General features: G+C 41.6%; 1 protein-coding gene across 2 annotated transcripts in view; it reads left to right on the plus strand.

Moving 5' to 3' along the window:
- LOC132436665 (uncharacterized) overlaps positions 1 to 18388 on the plus strand; it is a 249179-nt gene that overhangs the window by 91690 nt on the left and 139101 nt on the right. For both annotated transcript variants that reach the window (XM_060029570.1, XM_060029571.1), the window contains one exon: positions 2413 to 2534. In XM_060029570.1, coding sequence (XP_059885553.1) covers positions 2413 to 2534 — 122 coding nt within the window. The remainder of the gene's footprint in view (positions 1 to 2412; positions 2535 to 18388) is intronic.

Genomic DNA, 18388 nt, shown 5'->3' on the forward strand with positions numbered 1-18388 from the left:
ATATTCTGTATTCTGTACATTTTTCCAAAGAACAGTGTCTCAGAAATCTTTCCAGATTGGTATATGTAATTCTACTCCTCCAAATGCCAGTATAGAATTCCATTGGAGAGAGGTAACAGGATTTATTTATTCAGCTTCCTCCTGGACATTTCTGTTGTTTCCAGTTTTGTTTTGTTTTTTGCTATTATAACATATGATGCCACGAATATCCTTGTATCAGCATGATGTGTAAGATAAATGTCTAGATGCATGTGGGCATATATATGATTGAGTATGATGAACATTGCCAAACTGTCCTCTGTAAAAGTTGTAGGAGTGTCTTTTCTTGCCAGCAATATATTAGAAAGGTTGTTTGCCCATACCTGCTGTAATGCACAAAGATTATAAAATGTTTTTATTTTTACCAGTTTGAGAGGTGTTAGATTAAAAAGGTATCTTATTTGCATTTCATTAATCATTAGTGGGGCTGAGCATATTAACAAATGCTGAAAGGCAATCTGTATTTCTTTTCTCTCTGAAGATTGCTCATGTGTGTCTTAGTAGATGGCTGGTATTTTTCTTTCCGTTTTGCGTAAACACTTTTTAAATAGTAAAGACTTTAGCCTTTTCATGTGTGTTGCAAAAACTTTCACAGTTTGTCACTTGTATTTTGACATTTAGGTAATATTGTTTGGCACAGTAAAAACTTGCTATTTTATGTAGTCAAATCACACAATTTTATCTTCATTACTTCCAGGTTTTGTTTCTTATTTGAAAGGCCTCTTGGTATATGGTTTGAGTGGTTATCAACAAAGATCTGGGTGAGCCTTCTGTCTTCTCAGTGCTCCTACAGCACCTCGAGCGCGGGGTGTGAATCTCCAGGATTAACTGAAGTGACTTCTGTTTTACTCCAGATAAAACGGAGTCAATTTGACCCCTAAAGAGGGGCCCAGAGTGCTCTCTCCCCTTGTCCCAGAGGCCTGCTCACCCCCTGTCCCTGCCATCTGTGTCACTGAAGTCTGTATCGCTCCCCCGCACCCCCAGAGGTTGACCCACCTTGTCCCAGAAGGGTACCCTCCTCCCTCACTTACTGGTCTCTGGACCAGAGAATCTGGCCTGGAACTCAAATAGAAGTTGTAGACAGGAACCCATCTAAGTCTTAGCACAGTGTTGTACCTGTTTTCTTTTCTAAAGGTACTGAGTACACAACCAGAGGTTTATTATGTTACACGTATTCTGTTCTTCATCACCTCTTACCATTAAAAATTCTATTTACTTCTGGAGCCCAGGACATCTCTCTAAATTCATCACCGGGAAGTTTATTGCAGTATTGCGCAATTTGGCCCCATGGTTAATTTTGCAGCATTCGAGAAAATCAGACAGACCTTATGGGATGTTTATAACATTCAAGGCTTCAAAGATGAGCAACATGTACCCCTCCCATGGATGAGCTCACAGTTCCAAGGGAGAAGACATGGGGTGAAAGTTCACAGTACAAGTGGTTAGTGCAGCCATGGAGGGCTGTGCAACATTGAGGAAGGGGTTATACACGGGGTAGTCTTTGACCTGGGGCTTGCAGCAGGCATAAGAACCCTAATTCTCTACATACGCTCTATTTTTTGCAACGGATATTTCTTTGCACAAGGTAGCATTCCGCTTGTTTTGCTCAATAAAGGTAAACACTTGTTCAATAAAGGAACTACAGCAGTGAATGGTGACTATCAGGAATTATACCTCTAATTCCGAAAAATGTCTTAGTTTTTCTTTTTTCCTACTTTCTTCTTCCCGTTATAAGTAACGTCAATACTCAGGCACTTTGTTTAATCGCGATGTTAAATAAATTGGCCACCAGAGGGCACTGCATACTGACGGTGCCTCCATATTGGATGCTCAAATCTTCAAAGGCTCCAGAAGTGACTGTGTCACTCAGGTCTGTTGCCAACGGTTTCAGACCAAAAAATATGGCAGAAATTAAAAGAGGAGTGTGGTAAATCAACTGTACTTTAATATAAAATGAAAATTAAATTTGAAAAAGCAAGGGAACTTAAAAAAAAGGGGTCAGTGTGAATAAAGAAATTAGATACATGGTATAGTAGAATTTCTCTTTAATTGTTCATAAAGAGGAAACGTCTACATGGTTATGAATGTAGCTTACATCAGTTAAGAGAAGGTAATATGATAACATCAGTGTCCTGTATAAATCAGCATGACTTCTAAATTCTCTTTGAAAATGTTTTTAGTTTCATTATGTGGTTTAATTCTCCATCTTAAACTAAAGATAAAGAACCAGTTCCTAATGTATTACATTCTTTTAGACACTGAGGTAGATATTATTGTTTGAATAGTGTCAAAATGTTGTAGTTGTGCACAAATTCTTTTCCTGTCTGTTTACAGAGTTTTGTTTTGTTTTGTTTTTGTGTTTGTGTTTTTTAGCTACATCACGTGGCTTGCGGGATCTCAGTTCCGCCAGCAGGGATCAAACCTGCACCCCTGCTGTGGATGTGCGGAGTTTTACCCACTGGACCGCCAGGGAAGTCCTACAAAGATATTTTAATGTATGTATTTCCCCTATGGATTTGAGGATTCCAAAACATTTTTCGAGTATTGATTTTCTCCCCTCCATCTTTTCCTTAAAACTTTTTAAAGGTATCATGTTTTTAAGCCCATTTGCATGTGGTCGAACTTGGCAATGTGGAGACCCTTTGTTACCATGGCTGGCACTTTAAGTCAATGCCTGGCATTTGTGAGCAAACTGAACTGGCCCCATGAAATGGGCCCAAATCATGTAAACACTGTCAAGAACCTACCCCAAATTTCTCAGAAGGAGGAAAACATTCAAGTAGATTGTTGTTTGCAGGAATCCCACATCCCCAAACCGTAATCTCTGTGTTCCGATGATTTCTTACTAATTTATCAGACATGTTTAATGACCGTTTGTAACAAGGTCCTGCCCTGATAGGTAGGTGTTGCGGAGAATCAGAAAGTGATAAGACATTCTCTCTCGCCTTAATCCATGCTCCATTTAACTAGTACTTCTACCTAGGGTCATTGCTTGGCACAGTAAAAGTGTAGTGGTGGAAATGAGATATGGCCTAACCCAGACTATCAAATATTACTGGGGAAACTTTTAAGGGAAATAATTATAATTTTGAAAACTATCAAATAGCAGCTATTCAGTGCTTTGAGATTTAGATGTAGGTTAAAGCCACTCTTTAGATTAAATCATGATTTGTCTTTTAAGCTTGGAAAGCAAGTGAACGTTCGCCCCTTGGCTCTCTTTGCAGTGAGTGACCACCTGGGTACCTGGGGGTGATCCTGTAGCCATGCATCGTTCTGCAGATAGAATCCTCTGTACCACTAAATGTTTGGCCTCTTACATTTCATTTTGGATTGGCGAGGCAACTGGAATAGGAGTTCCTTGGAACTGGTTTGTTATATGTTAGTAGTACCTTGGTACACACTGCTTTGGGAAGACTAATGACAGCCTTGGGGTGTCATACCTTGATGGTCTAAAGATTAGCTTCAAGTCATTAAATCTGTACAGTCATTTATTTAAAGTGATTATTGCTTATAAATTATTGTTATTTTAAGAGACGCTTTTCTCTCATTGCCTGGATCAACGACTTGTAATAAGTTCTGTATTGAAGAGCCATTGCTTCCTAATGACCTGTGTATCTTCAGGGCAGGCTGGATCTATTTTATCCTGGGGCATGATGGGTGTGGTCTCTGATTGTCTGGCCAGAGTCTAAATAGCATCAACCCTAACACAGGAAGAGCTCGAAGATACCACTCCCCCCCCACAGGCGAGCAATTTTTCCCTCTTTTCTCAAGCTTTTATGTGGCCTCCTCTAGGGAAGAGGCAACAAGTAGATCGTGGTTAAGACCCAGGTTCTGGAGCCAAACAAACCTGGGCCAGCCAGGAACAAACTTTGTGAGTTTAGGCAAACGGTTCAACTTCCCGGCCTCAGTTTCATCATGTGCAAATTGGGTGTAGGAACAGGTTACTGTGAAGATGAAGGGCCACTCTGTCTATAAAACACTGAACAGTCGTTATTAGTTACTGTTAACAGACAGAATTGGTGGGAAAACCGGGTACTAAAACTGACCTTGCCTGTACAATTTTTTATTTTAAATTAATATTATTTTTTAGAACAATTGTACGTTTACAGAAAAATTGAGTAAAGAGAACTGAGATTTCCCACATTCTCTTCTTTCCCACCCACAGTTTCTCTTATTATTAACATCTTCCACTATTTTTTATAATCAATGAGCCACTATCAATTCATTATTATAAACTAAAGTCTATAGTTTACATTAAGGTCCGCTCCTTGTGTTGTACGTTCTGTGGGTTTTGATGATGGATACTGTCATGTGTCCAACATGTTAGCATCATACGGAATAGTTTCACTGCCCTAGAAACCTTCTCTCTTCCACCTATTCATCCCTCCCCTTCCCCAACCCCTGGCAATCACTGATCTTTTTTTTTTCAATTCGTTTGATTGAAGCATAGTTGATTTACAATGTTGTGTTAGTTTCTGCTGTGTAGCAAAGTTATTCAGGTATACAAATATATACATTCTTTTTCATATTCTTTTCCATTATGTTTATCACGGGATATCGAATGTAGTTCCATGTGCTATACAGTAGGACCGTGTTATTTATCTGTTCTATGTACACTAGTTTGCATCTGCTAATCCCAAACTCCCAATCCATCCCTCCCCCCGCCTCCCTTCCCCTTTGGCAACCACAAGTCTGTTCTCTATGTCTGAATCACTGATTTTTTACTGTCTCCATAGTTTTGCCTTTTCCAGAATGTCATATAGCTGGAATCATGCAGTATGTAGCCTTCTCAGATTGGCTTCTTTCACTTAGTAATTTGCATTGACGTTTCCTTCATGTCATGTCTGGCTTGATAGCTCATTTCTTTTCATCTCCGAGTAATATTCCATTTTCTGGCTGTACCACATTTTGTTCACCCATTCACCTCTCGTTTTCCATGGTATTTGCACTGCTTCCTTCCCTCTGTCACCCAGTCCTGGGAGCCGATGGAGGAGGAGATTGCAGCTTACACATCACTGTAGCCTTAGAATCTGGGACAAGACTGGCTAAGTAGTAGGTCTGCAATAAATGTTTGTTTAAATAAGAAAAGTGGAAAGAAAGGACTTTGAAATCGGCTACAACAGCATTCGTGCTGCTAAGTGGCAGGTTTTCAAAGGGCTGTCGGAAATGATGTCAATCCTTGGCTTGTTTTATTCTTGGGAACCTGGAGGGTCCGGTGCTGAGTCTGCAGGGCAGCGACACATGTCCCTGGCGGGGCCACGCCAGCGGGCACAGCAGCCGGACACATATTTTCCACGGGCCCAGCAACGGCTGTGCTCCCCGGAAGGTGGCCTGGCAGTTACGGTCACATCTTTGCTTAAAGAGGAGTGAGTGTGGTCAGGGGGTCTGGAGACTAACTGGCCTTTGAGGTGATAAATTGCACTTCCCTGGGGATCTGTATAAATACATCGTTAAACCATGGAGTGACTATGACCAAAAGCATCACTATAAAGTGTTCATTATTTAACGGCTGCTGCAGAAGAAGTTTTAGAATTTTCCTAGGCGAGGTAAGCAGGGCATAATTCATGTTGTAGGCGGGAGGTTATTCTTAAAATCAACATTATAAACATGAAAGTACAGTAAAGAACAAATTACTGGGCTTCCCTGGTGGCGCAGTGGTTGAGAATCCGCCTGCCAATGCAGGGGACACAGGTTCGAGCCCTGGTCCGGGAAGATCGCACGTGCCACAGAGCAACTAAGCCCCTGCGCCACAACTACCAAGCCTGCGCTCTATAGCCCACGAGCCACAACTCCTGAGCCCACGAGCCACAACTCCTGAAGCCCATGTGCCTAGAACCCGTGCCCCACAAGAGAAGCCACTTCAGTGAGAAGCCCGCGTGCAGCAACAAAGACCCAGCGCAGCCAAAAATAAATAAATTAATTTAAGAAAAAGAGAATAAATTACTATTTGGTGTCGTGCTAACCCACGTGAAACCCTGGCCTCAAAGTTTTTTTTTAAACAGAGGAAAAATGTTTCTTCCATGAACTTGTGTCTATAGAGAAACTGTTACTTAAGAAGAGGAAAAGATTTGATATATAATCATTCTTCTTATTGTTTTTTTAATTAAAAAACAGAGGATCAGAGACCTGTCCTGTGGCATGAGGGGAGGCCTGCCCTCGAATCACCCCTGACCCATCTGGGAGGTTCACAATAGCTAAGGTTTCATGTGGTGAAAGCTTGAGGGGACTTTGGGGAATTAGCCAGTTATGGACCGTATTGTTTTACTCATCTCCTGTTCGCCCTGCTGGTGAGGGAGGGATTCCACCCGAGGAATGGGGATGGCGAGTACACAGCCTAGAGGAGGACACCACAGGCCATGCTGGACCGCATGGGGCTGAGCTCAGAAGAGTGTGACCCAGCAGGGGCTGCAGGAGGCGGGCTGTGTACTCACAAGGGGGTGAGGTGCCCCTGGGTGCCGTGGGAGGATGTGATTGACTTGTTTGAATCATTCCCTGGGCTGGCTGCGGACTGACACCCACTACTCAGCTGTGCACAGGAGCCTGCCTGGTCCCGTGACAAGGGTCACGCACTAGGGGATCTTTTCTGCAATAGCAGGGTGGGGAGGGGAACTTGGCCTTAGCCTTTCCAAGGCCCTCTTGGTCTCAGATGTCAAGACAGCACATAATACAGCACTTAATTTTAGGTCTTATACCGCATGAGCATAGGTGAGGGGTGTCAAAGGGAGAGTGTCAGGCTGATGCTAATTCATTAAACATAATTAAATTAGCAGCCAAAGTAACTTGTTTACCTTTTCCCCCTTATTCACGGCAGCCCATCTTTCAGGCACAGTTCAGTTCCTGTTCTCTGAGTCACTGTCTCTGAGTTTCATCACGGAGAAGTCATAAAAGGCACACACCTCGCTTGCTAGAGCAAATGAAAAGACCCAGAGAGACACTTCACACCCGTGGCAGGTGATTCAGGGGCAGTGGGTGTTTTCTGCACCAGACATGAACTCCGAAGTTCTGTTTTGTACGTGGGCACTGGACACCACATCTAAAAGCAAGTATGTGTACTTGGGCCACAGAGCACGGAATGATTTCTTTCTGCAGAGTGCATATGGAATTTTCATTTGTTTTTAATAACGTATTTTATCCTCTGGTGGGATTTTTCATATACCAGTAGGCATTCTCCAAAGGCACAAAGAACGATGTTTACTTGTCATCATGCGGGACAGGGGTGGGGTGGGCCTAGACGGTTCCTTCATGGAGTGCCGTGTGGCTAATTTGTTCCATCGTGTCCAAGGCGCAGAGGATAGGAAGTGTCATTTATTGTGACTGAGGGACTTTTAGACTAGCATGAAATTGCCAACGTGTATATCTTGATGGCTAACTTTAATTTCTATTCTTAGGCATTGCTGTATGTTATTCCAAGGGTGAGATATGGGTGACCTTGCTGTGTCTGAATTCTCAGATTTTGCTGAAGAGCAAAAGGTGTGTTCTAGATTTTCTTTACAGAGGCGCTGGAGACCAAAACTCTTGTTCCTGATTAGGGTCCTTGTTCTTAATGTTTGAGAGCCCATTGACTCCCCAGCGGGCTTCTCTGTTCCCTGAGAATAAATAGTAAAGCCCCTGGTCTGTCTCTTTCTTGCTTGGGGGGTTAGTGCGTGCACTCCACAAGGGAAGGAGAGACTGTCTTCACTGAGTTAAAGTTCCTTGTGCTTTTCCCTATTTCCAGCCAGCTGTTAGGAATTCTGCAGCCCTCAGCCCTGCCCGCCTTGGCGTTACCACGCGTGTGCTGAGGGTACTGATCCAGTGTGGGCAAAGGCAAGATTTAGGCCAGTTGTTAAAATCCTGATGAGCGTTAATGCACGCTGAGCATGGGTTTACATTCTACCTTGAGAGTCATTAAAAATGAATGCTGTGCTGAGCTGTTTTATCGTGGCTTTGCATTTGAGAAAAACCTCTAAGTAAAAGCAACTAAGAAAGTGTGAATAGCTTGGAAGTCCCTTCATATTCATTATAGTTTTGTGTGTGTGTGTGTGGCAAAGAATTTCCAATGTCCAGTTGTAATTGGTGACCTGCAGTCAGCCCCCAGGTTGGGCATTATTACTCCCTGTGACCTCTCAGGGATACACCTAACCCAGGCAGGCAGAAAATGAGAATGTTTTATGTCAGTAAATTAAATCTGTCCCAGGCAGATCAGCTGATTATGCCTGATGACAAGCCTTCGTTGGTGGTTCCTGTCAATAATAATATTGTAGGTATGTAGTGGGATGGGAGGGGGTGATGTGTGTCAGCATCTCTGTAATAGACTTCTCTCCAAGATGCAAGTATCCAGCGATGTGTCTGGCAGATAATAGGTTCAGTTTTATGAGCTTTATTGTTATCTTGGTGATGTGCTGATGCCTGAAATCTCAGTCTGGGCAAAGCTGTAGCAACTGGAATTGCCCGAGGTTATAGATTGCTAAATGTAATTATTCAACCCCGTGTCGACAGGTGACTTCAGAAACATAGAGACGCTCATCCTGGCTCTGCAGAGTTTGGTGGAGATTGGCTGCTCAGATATATAAAATATTACATTTATACTGAGATCATGTAAATGATCTTCTAAGAAAGAGACCCATTAATGGAAAGAAAGCATGTTGCATTAAAGGTCAGGTGTATTACTTTTAAAATATCTGAGACAAGAGAAGGATAATTTAACAAGCGTTTATCGAGAACATTTTTTGGATGTCATTTTTTTGGGTTACTGGTGAGCACTGAAATATTTGAAATCCCAGTTGCTGATTTCATGGGCTTTAATGAAATGACTGAAAAAAGCACACCTGTACACAGAAAATCCTGTGATCAAATGTAAACCTCATATGAACAAAGAGTGTTGGTTTAAGAGACTAGACGTTAGTGTAAAAAATTTATTTTAAATTCTGGGGGTCATTAGAGGGAGCCAAACGCATCCAGCGCTGGGGGCATCCAGCCATCTAAACCCTCCCTTGACAAAACCGGGGTGTCTCAGCAGGTCTGTAACATGGGGCACCTGCCGAGGCTCACAGTATGGCCACTGTATTGAAATCTTCATTATGATTTTTGTAATTTGAAATTTCCATGCTTTTCCAACAGGATTTAGCAAATAAAAATGTAGGACACCTGTTAAAACTGAATTTCAGCTCAACAATGAATACTTTTTTTTCCCCTTTTAATAGACCTTAAGAGCAGTTTAGGCTCACAGCACAATGGAGCAAAAAGTGTAGAGAGTTCCCGTTTACCTTCTGCCCCCACTCGTGCACAGCCTCCTCCATAATCAGCGCCCTTCCCAGAGCGGGGCATTTGTTAACCAAGGATGAACCTACATGGACACATCATCACCACCCAAAGGCCACAGTTTGCCTTGGGGCTCACTCTTGCTGTGGTGCATTCTATGGAGTTTGACAAATGTGTAATGACATGTATCCACAATTTTAGTGTCATTCAGAGTCCTTTCATTGCCCTAAAAGTCCTCTGTGCTACGTCCCTCTTCTCCTGAAACTCCTAGCAACCAGTGATCGTTTCCTTGTCTCCGCAGTTTTGCCTTTTCTAGAATGTCATATATTTGGAATCATACGGGATGTAGCCTTTTCAGATTGGCGTCTTTCACTTAGTGATAAGCATTTAAGGTTCCTCTGTGTCTTTCCATGGCTTGATAGCTCATTTCTTTTTATTGCTGAATAATATTCCGTTGTCTGGATGGACTGGTTTATTTATCCGTTCATGTGCTGAAGGACATCTCGGTTGCTTCCAAGTTTTGGCAATTATGAATAAAGCTGCCATAAATATCCATGTGCAGATTTTTGTGTGGACATGTTTTCAGCAACTTTGAATAAATGCAAAGGAGTGTAATTACTGGATGTTATGGTAGGAGTATGTTTAGTTTTATAAGAATAGTTTGTTTTTTTAGTATAAATATGTCCCTAATATTGCAGAGCAGCTCTGCTTTTCAAAGATGGAGGGCTTCATGCAAGGCAATGGACACACAAGTCACATTTTTTTTTAAATAAATTTATTTATTTTATTTATTTATTTTTGTCTGCGTTGGGTCTTCGTTGCTGTGCGCGGGCTCTCTCTAGTTGCGGTGAGCGGGGGCTCCTCTTTGTTGCGGCGCATGGGCTTCTCATTGCGGGGGCTTCTCCTGTTGCAGAGCACGGGCTCTAGGCGCACGGGCTTCGGTAGTTGCAGCACACGGGCTCAGTAGCTGTGGCGCACGGGCTCAGTTGCTCCGTGGCATGTGGGATCTTCCCAGACCAGGGCTCAAACCCGTGTCCCTTGCATTGGCAGGCGGATTCTCAACCACTGCACCACCGAGGAAGCCCAGCAGTCACATTTTTAAATTAGGGTTTTGAAAAATAAGGCAAACTTTACATCTCTCTCTACCCCTCCAATTGATGTAACTTACTCCTAGCCCCCTACTGGTTTCCATGGCAGCCAGTGGTGCTGGAAGGAGCCAGAGATCCCACACGTGGGAGGGCTGGACAGTGTCCTGGGCACTTTTTAAAAACAATTAATTTCTATTGGAGTATAGCTGCTGTACCATGCTGTTAGTTTCCACTGTACAGCAAAATGAATCAGTTATACATATGCACATATCCCCTCTTTTGGGGTTTCCTTCTTTTTTGATTATGAGGCTGTGCCCGGCACCCGCAGAGCCTCTCACTGGGCTTGGGCTTGGGACTGTGGGCTGAAGATGCTCCCCGTGAAATGCTTGCTCTTCACCGAGGCCTCTCATACCTTTCAGCTTTCTGGTTGCCGAGGCCTTGCTTCTGCTGCCCCTAACTCTTCTTGCTGTCCCGATCTCCCCAAAGGTTTCTCAGGGTGGCCGGCGGGCTTTCAGAAGTGAGACCTGAGGCTTGGAAGGCATCAGGCCTTCTCTGCAGAGCTGTTTTAGGTGGAAAACGAAAAGCAGCTGTCCCAGTGTGAAGACGATTGGTGGACAGCCTTTGGTGCTGCAGAGATCTGGGCAAGCCTTTCCGCCTACGGAAAGGCAGCTGTGCCCCCAGCTCTGGTGCCCAGCACAGTTACCTGGGGAGCTGCTGGTCCCAGGGCCAGACCTCACCCCAGGCCTGCTGGACCAGGTGGGGAGATGGAGGTAGCAAAGCGCTGTGTGCAGCAGCTCCCAGCCTGAGAGGGACTCCTGGAAGGGGGTGGGTCGGGGCTGTAAGGTGGGGACTTTCTTGTCCTGGGATCTGCCAGGGCCCACGAGGTGCCAGAGGCAGCAGAGGGGACAGGCCTTCAGTGGTGAGGGAGTGAGATGGCCCAGAGCATACCCTTCCAGAGGGCAGCTTGCCAGGTCACCCTGCTGCTGTACCGCTCCCTTTTCAAAGTGGCCGAGACGCCACTTGACTTCAGGTCTGCAGGACGTGCCACAGCAACATTCCTGGCCACCAGGGGACCCTGGCACCCAGCAGGGGGCAACTGTGGGCAATGAGGTGCAGGGCCGTGCTCAAGTTAATCCCGCCTGAGGGGCAGCAGAGTGGACATTGCTGGAATGCTGAAAGGCGGCCTGGGGAATTCACTGATTACTCCTCAGTGACCTCCCCCTGTGGAAAACCTAAGCTCCCTAAAATTCTAAGAGTCAGTTGGTAAAATAGGACGTAAAATCTTTTTTTTTTTTTTTACTTTTTTTTCCATGGGACGTGATGAGGTTGGATGAGGTTGGATGAGCTCAGGAGCTTCAAAGAATGGGCACAAGAGGGCGCCACCGGGGAGCCCTCCTGCTCGTCCCCTGAAGTGCCTGGACTTGTGAAATAGACCAGAGCCAAGCATCCCGCCTCGTCAGTATCCTGAGAGCAAAGCTGACACCCTGCTCATACTCCTGGGCCGGGTTTATAAAGCCCAAGTTTTATGAAATTAGGATGCCAGGTGACTAACATAAAAACGTCAAAGATTTATAAGCAAGTACGGAGGGACTTAGAGTCTTTAAATGTTTGTCACCAACATTTCCACAAAAGGGGTTGCTTTGCTGGGGATAGACTTCTCTCTGGGACTCTCCTGGGATGGGCACCATCCTTGCAGGCCCTTTTCTGCCAGACATTGTTCTGTGCTTCCAGGGCAGACAACCCACCACTTGGATTAAAAAAGCTAGATGTATAATTACGGTAATGTCTAGTTGCGCAAGTTGTGAACAATTCTTTTCCAACTTCATTTATGTGCTCTGATCTACCGTTGTGTTTATACTTTGATTTCGGAAGCAATTCTCCCATTCTCATTTCAAAATATTTCGGCCTCATCTCAACTAAAATGCAAGGCTTTTAAAAAACAAAGAAACGTGTTAGTGATCATAAATGATTGTGATGTGACCATCTGAGGATCACATATAATCAAGTGAATTTAACTCACTGTCTGTCCGGCTGCTATAACAAAAATACCACAGACTGGTGGCTTAAACAGCAGACATTTATTTCTCAAAATTCTGTAGGCTGGATGTCCAAGATGAAGGCTTCTGAAAATTCAGTGTCTGGTGAGGACCCTCTTCCTGGTTCTTGGTAGACGCAGTCTTCTCCTTGTGTCCTTACATGATGGAAGGGCAAGAGAGAACTCTCTGGGGTCTCTTTTATAAGGACAATAATCCCATTCATGAGGGCTCCACCTTCCTAAAGTCCCCACCTCTTTATACCATCACATCAGGGATTAGATTTTAATATATGAATTTTGGGAGGACACAAACATTCAGTCCACAGCAACACATGAATAGATAAAATACAGAAAGCTAAGAAAGCAACTTTCATGGACCTGGGTTCAATTCAATACAACAGCCATTTGTTGGAGTCCTACTGTGCGTCAGGTCCAGGGACTTGTTATTGGATCAACATGAGTGAATGAAATGTTCTTATCTGTAAGGTGGTTAGAGGGGAATTGGGTGAATTACAAATAATTTTAACTAAATGGTTGAAGGCAATTGAATTTTATGTAATGTTTGCCTGTATTTTTGTTATAAAATGTTTGCTTATACTTCAAGGCTTTTAAACAGTGATAGATATGGATGTTGACTTGACATTTCAATACTAATGATCACAAAAGTGGTCCTTGCATTATAGCCAGGAAAGAGATGGCCATAAAAGGAAGAAGCCTCTGATGTGTCCCTATACGTAGGTTAGAATAGACTGCTTGTTAACATTTTGTGATTTTTATTTCATTAGTAAAATTGAAAGTACACCCTAAAGCAACTAGCACTTCTATGAAAACATAAATATTTTAATTATTACATACCTTCAAGACCAGAAAAGGGAGTAATCTAAAAAAAGACATGTATCAATAAAACGCTGTGGGCTGCATTGAAGATTTAACGTATATTTACTTTGATTTCCCTTAATAAACGTTTAATTTTTAATTTTTATTATTAAAAAATTATCAGGGCTTCCCTGGTGGCGCAGTGGTTGAGAGTCCGCCTGCCGATGCAGGGGACACGGGTTCGTGCCCCGGTCCGGGAAGATCCCACATGCCGCGGAGCGGCTGGGCCCGTGAACCATGGCCACTGAGCCTGCGCGTCCGGAGCCTGTGCTCCACAACGGGAGAGGCCACAACAGTGAGAGGCCCGCGTACCGCCAAAAAAAATTATCTCAGACATTTCCGCTCTTCCAGAAGAGGAGAAAGAGAACTTTTCAGAATTTGGAGCTGGGGAAATACTTACACTTGCATCCACCTTTGTTATGGAATTTTAATCATACAGCACTGTTGCAAATAAACCTTCTGAAAAGAGAGCAGCTACAAAAAATTGCAGCTAGATGTGCACCAGATGTTTTTCTAACAGGCAGTTTAACTGGATTATATAAATCGAGTATAATGATGGTTTTTAAATCTCCATTTTCCCCAGGTCCATTTTATTTTATGATTCTATCATCAGATTTCTTTGGAGACACCCAGGCTTCCTGTCTTTTTTTCTGTATTCTTTTCATTTTATACCTGCTTTATCCTTTAATTTGAACTTGAATCACAGTCATCCTTGTCATCTGTTCTTTCCTTTTTCTCCTTTTAGTTCTCTCTCTTCTATATTCTTTCTAAAATATTTTATTAGAAATAGAACTTTTTATTAGAACTTTAGGTTAGAAATTCTCCAACCTAGAAGTTTTCTTTACTTTAGAATATGATCCAAAAGGTGTCTAGTTGAATGGAAGCAGGGATTTAAAAGGCTGAGATTAAATATGTTAACTTAAATTTTGATATCTGAAAATAAGATATGATGAGCAGTACAATAAGTTTATTTGATGAATAATTTGGCCTCTTTTGCTGGCATTAGAATAAAATTGGTGAGGAAGAAACTTCATCTGTTTTGGTTAATTAACAATTTTCTTGCCGGTGTGTTTTGTCTGGATGTGGCATTTAGGAATGTCAGATACTTAAATATTGTCATGCTAGAGAGAGATGTTGTGGGAAATACTTTGGTTGCTGTATATGCACTTATTTAGAATTTTAATTCAGCTTCTGGTATGTTTGTTGTATCTGTACATATGTTCAACTCCATCTTGGTTTTCTATCCTATGGTGTTTAGGAAGCACATCTATCTAAAACATCCCATCTATTTTTTTTGTCTTTAATGATACAATACAATTTATTAATTTTATGAAACCTTGACCCTTGAGTAAGCATCTTTTTAATATTTTGTGTGACAAAATGGGAAGTATACATAAAACATTTTAGCTTTATATTGAAGTACGAAGGCTCTCATGAGGTTGAATTGTGAGCTGAACTGTTGGCTTTTTGCATAGAATACCCATTTTTCCTTGAAAGAGCCACTGATACACAACCATACACATCTATGGCTGTTCAGATTTGTGTATTCGACAGACCTTTCCTTAAAAATGTCAATTCAAGAAAACAAAATACTATATTTGTTGCCAAGGATAAAATTGGAAATTTCAGGTAAAAATTTACATTTTTGAAAACTTGTGTCTACCCTGAGCTTGAAAACTTCCTAGTTCTTAAAGATTTTTCTGACGAGCTCAATGGTGATACAAAGGTAACTTTTTGATATTGTACAGTGAAATGTGTGAACATGTGGAAGATCAGTATAACTCAGTAAACCAATATTTTCTAAAAAGTATCAATGTATAATGTCACAGAATTATGTGTGGTAAGAGAACGATCCAATGTAAAAGATAGACCAATCGATTTTAAAGTAATAGAGTAAAAATATTTACTTAGACAATTTAAGTTTCCACACTGTAGCTAAATTAAAAAAAACTTCCACTTACTGAGTTTTGGTGTAGTTTCAAAAAAGAAATAATATCCCCAATCATCTGAAAATAACTATGAAAATACTTTTCCTTTTCTTAAGTATATATCTGCATTAAGTCAGATATTTTTCATATACTTCAGCAAAAGTAACCTCTCAACATATTGAATATAGACCCTTATATGAAAATTCAGCTGCTTCTATTAAGCCAAACATTAAAGATATTTGCAAAAATGTAAAACATTGCCACTCTTCTCACAGTTCTTTTCTTTCAGAAATATAAATAATTATAATTATTTATAAAAATATATCATTTTCTTTAAAAAATAATGGGTTTATCATCATTCATTTAAAATAAATACATACTTCTGAATTTTTCAGTTTTAATGTCTAATGTAAAAAGTGATAAATGTAACATCCATCACCATTCATAGTTACAAATTTTTTTTTCTTGTGGTGAGAACTGTTAAGATCCCCTCTCTTAGCAACTTTTCAATATGTAATACAGTATTATTAACTATAGTCACCATGCCCTGCATTACATCCCCATGATGGATTTATTTTATAACTAGAAGTTTGTACCTTTTGATACTTTTCATTTAGTATGTTTCTTCTTGATGATGTAGTATATCCTTTAATAATTCTTTCAGACAGGTTTGACTGTGGATGATAAATTCTCTAAGTCTTTGTTAAAACTTCCCATTTATTTTTCTAGGAAAGTAAGCATATTTAAGTAAATACTTTGGTGGTTCTGGAAATTTTCTGTAATTTTCTATGCAGATACACACATATACATATTAATATTTGCCCCTATATAAACTATATTTATTATGAAAATAACGCTTGACAGTTAAAAACCAAGAATATGGAAGTCCTTCCCAGAGCTTTATTTATTAATGATTGGGTGTCTGTTCTTCCCAGCTTTTCTCTACGTCCCTAACCGTGGTTCTTACATTTCAGAAGGCATCAGAATCTACAGGGGGGCTTTATTAACAGAGATTGCTGAAGCCCATCTCCACCATTTTTTTTTTTTTTTTTCGGTACGCGGGCCTCTCACTGTTGTGGTCTCTCCCGTTGCGGAGCACAGGCTCCGGACGCGCAGGCTCAGCGGCCATGGCTCACGGGCCCAGCCGCTCCGCGGCATGTGGGATCTTCCCGGACCGGGGCACGAACCCATGCCCCCTGCATCGGCAGGTGGACTCTCAACCACTGCGCCACCAGGGAAGAAGCCCCCATCTCCACCATTTTTGATTCAGTATGTCGTCGATGGGGACTGGTTGATTTTTAACCACACGCACATAATACTTTGAGCAAATTTCTCAAAAGTTTTTCGGTGTTGCTGATATTGCTGGCCTAGGAATCACACTTGGAGTCCACTGGTCTATAAAATGCTACAGGTTAAATTGGTATTTTTCTAATTTCCTTTCCCCAAATGTAACTTAGGGGAGGCATCAAATTAATTTTGCGGTGGCCTTGAAACTGCCTGCCTTGAAATCCTCACTTTGTCAACAATAAAAACTGTTGCTGTTGTTATTATTATAGAGTAATGTACAAATATGATCAAGTATTACATGCTTGAGGTTAAAAAATCATACGGTACAGAGGCATTTAAAGTGAATAGCAACTTCCTCCCCTTCTGTATTTCCAGTTCTCAGAGGGAACCATCTTCACCTCAATGAACCCTTTTCTCTGGCATTTACCCCTATATATTGCTATTATGTTTAAATTGTTGTTTCTTGATTCATCACTTTTAGACACATACTTGTTTTGTGAGAGGAATCCTTGAATTAGTAAACCAAACTTCTCTGTCTCCATCCCAGAAGGATTGTATTACTAATTTTAGTTCCCTGATTGATTATTTTTAGACTCTAAGTAGTATTTTACCTTTGTATTTCTTGTTTCATCAGTTATAGACAATAGCTCTTGATTCCTCACTTCATGATAGGAAGATAACAATAACATTATTCTTTCAGCTCTTCTCAATTTCTAGCTCTTGTTTTCTGTGATTTCGTCACATGACCTTTCATTTGATTCTATAACCAAAATTGTCCTCTTTTCTTTGTCAAGATTTTGATAAGAACTTGAAAATAGAATAGTTTACTTGATCTCACTATATGCTTATTGTTCACTAGAGGGCCATGTAGTGTAATGATTGTATTGTCTTTGTTTTATTATTATTTTTTTAAATTTATTTGTTTTTGCCTGTGTTGGGTCTTTGTTGCTGCTTGCGGGCTTTCTCTAGTTGTGGTGAGCAGGGGCTACTCTTTGTTGTGGTGTGCGGGCTTCTCATTGCAGTGGCTTCTCTTGTTGTAGAGCACGAGCTCTAGGCTTGTGGGCTTCAGTAGTTGTGGCGCACAGGCTTAGTTGCTCTGCGGCATGTGGGATCTTCCCAGACCAGGTCTCGAACCCGTGTCCCCTGCATTGGCAGGTGGACTCTTAACCACTGCGCCACCAGGGAAGCCCTGTCTTTGTTTTTGAACTCTGTTTCACATGGAGTTTCTATTGACTTTTTTTAAAAAAACTTGACTCTTTGCCTTTATCATAGTCTAATTTTTATTTTTTTTCTGTTTATTATTTATTTATTTGGCTGCATCAGGTCTTAGTTGCAGCATGTGGGATCTTTAGTTGGGCATGCAGATCTTTAGTTGCAGCATGTGGACCCTTAGTTGCGGCATGTGTGACCTAGTTCCCTGACCCAGGATTGAACCTGGGCCCCCTGCATTGGGAGCATGGAGCCTTGGCCACTGGACCATCAGGGAAGTCCCCTCATTTTTAAATAAATCAATATCATACCAACTATGTTGTTAATTTCCCTTTTACCCAAAGGCCTCTCTCTGAGACCTTTATCTTTTTTCTCTGATCTTAGGTGGCTTTTTCCTAGGACTGCTACATAGCTCTCACCTAGGGATCCCCTTCATAGCTCTCCTCAGTTGGGTCCACTCATTCCTATATCCCCTGATTTCTTCTTTCTCATCCTTTTTCTTAACTTAGTCCTTCCTTTTGCTGACTTACATTCTTAATAAAGTTACTAAGAAAATAAGTATTGTGAGTCCTACCATGTTTAAAAATGTCTCCATTTGGCATTTAAAATCAATTAATTGGTTGACTTCTATAGAAATTTCTGTTAAGAATGACTTTCCCATCAGGAATCTGAAGACGTTGCTACATTGT

This window comes from Delphinus delphis, chromosome 13 (assembly GCF_949987515.2).
Source record: "Delphinus delphis chromosome 13, mDelDel1.2, whole genome shotgun sequence".
Classification (NCBI taxonomy): Eukaryota; Metazoa; Chordata; class Mammalia; order Artiodactyla; family Delphinidae; genus Delphinus; species Delphinus delphis.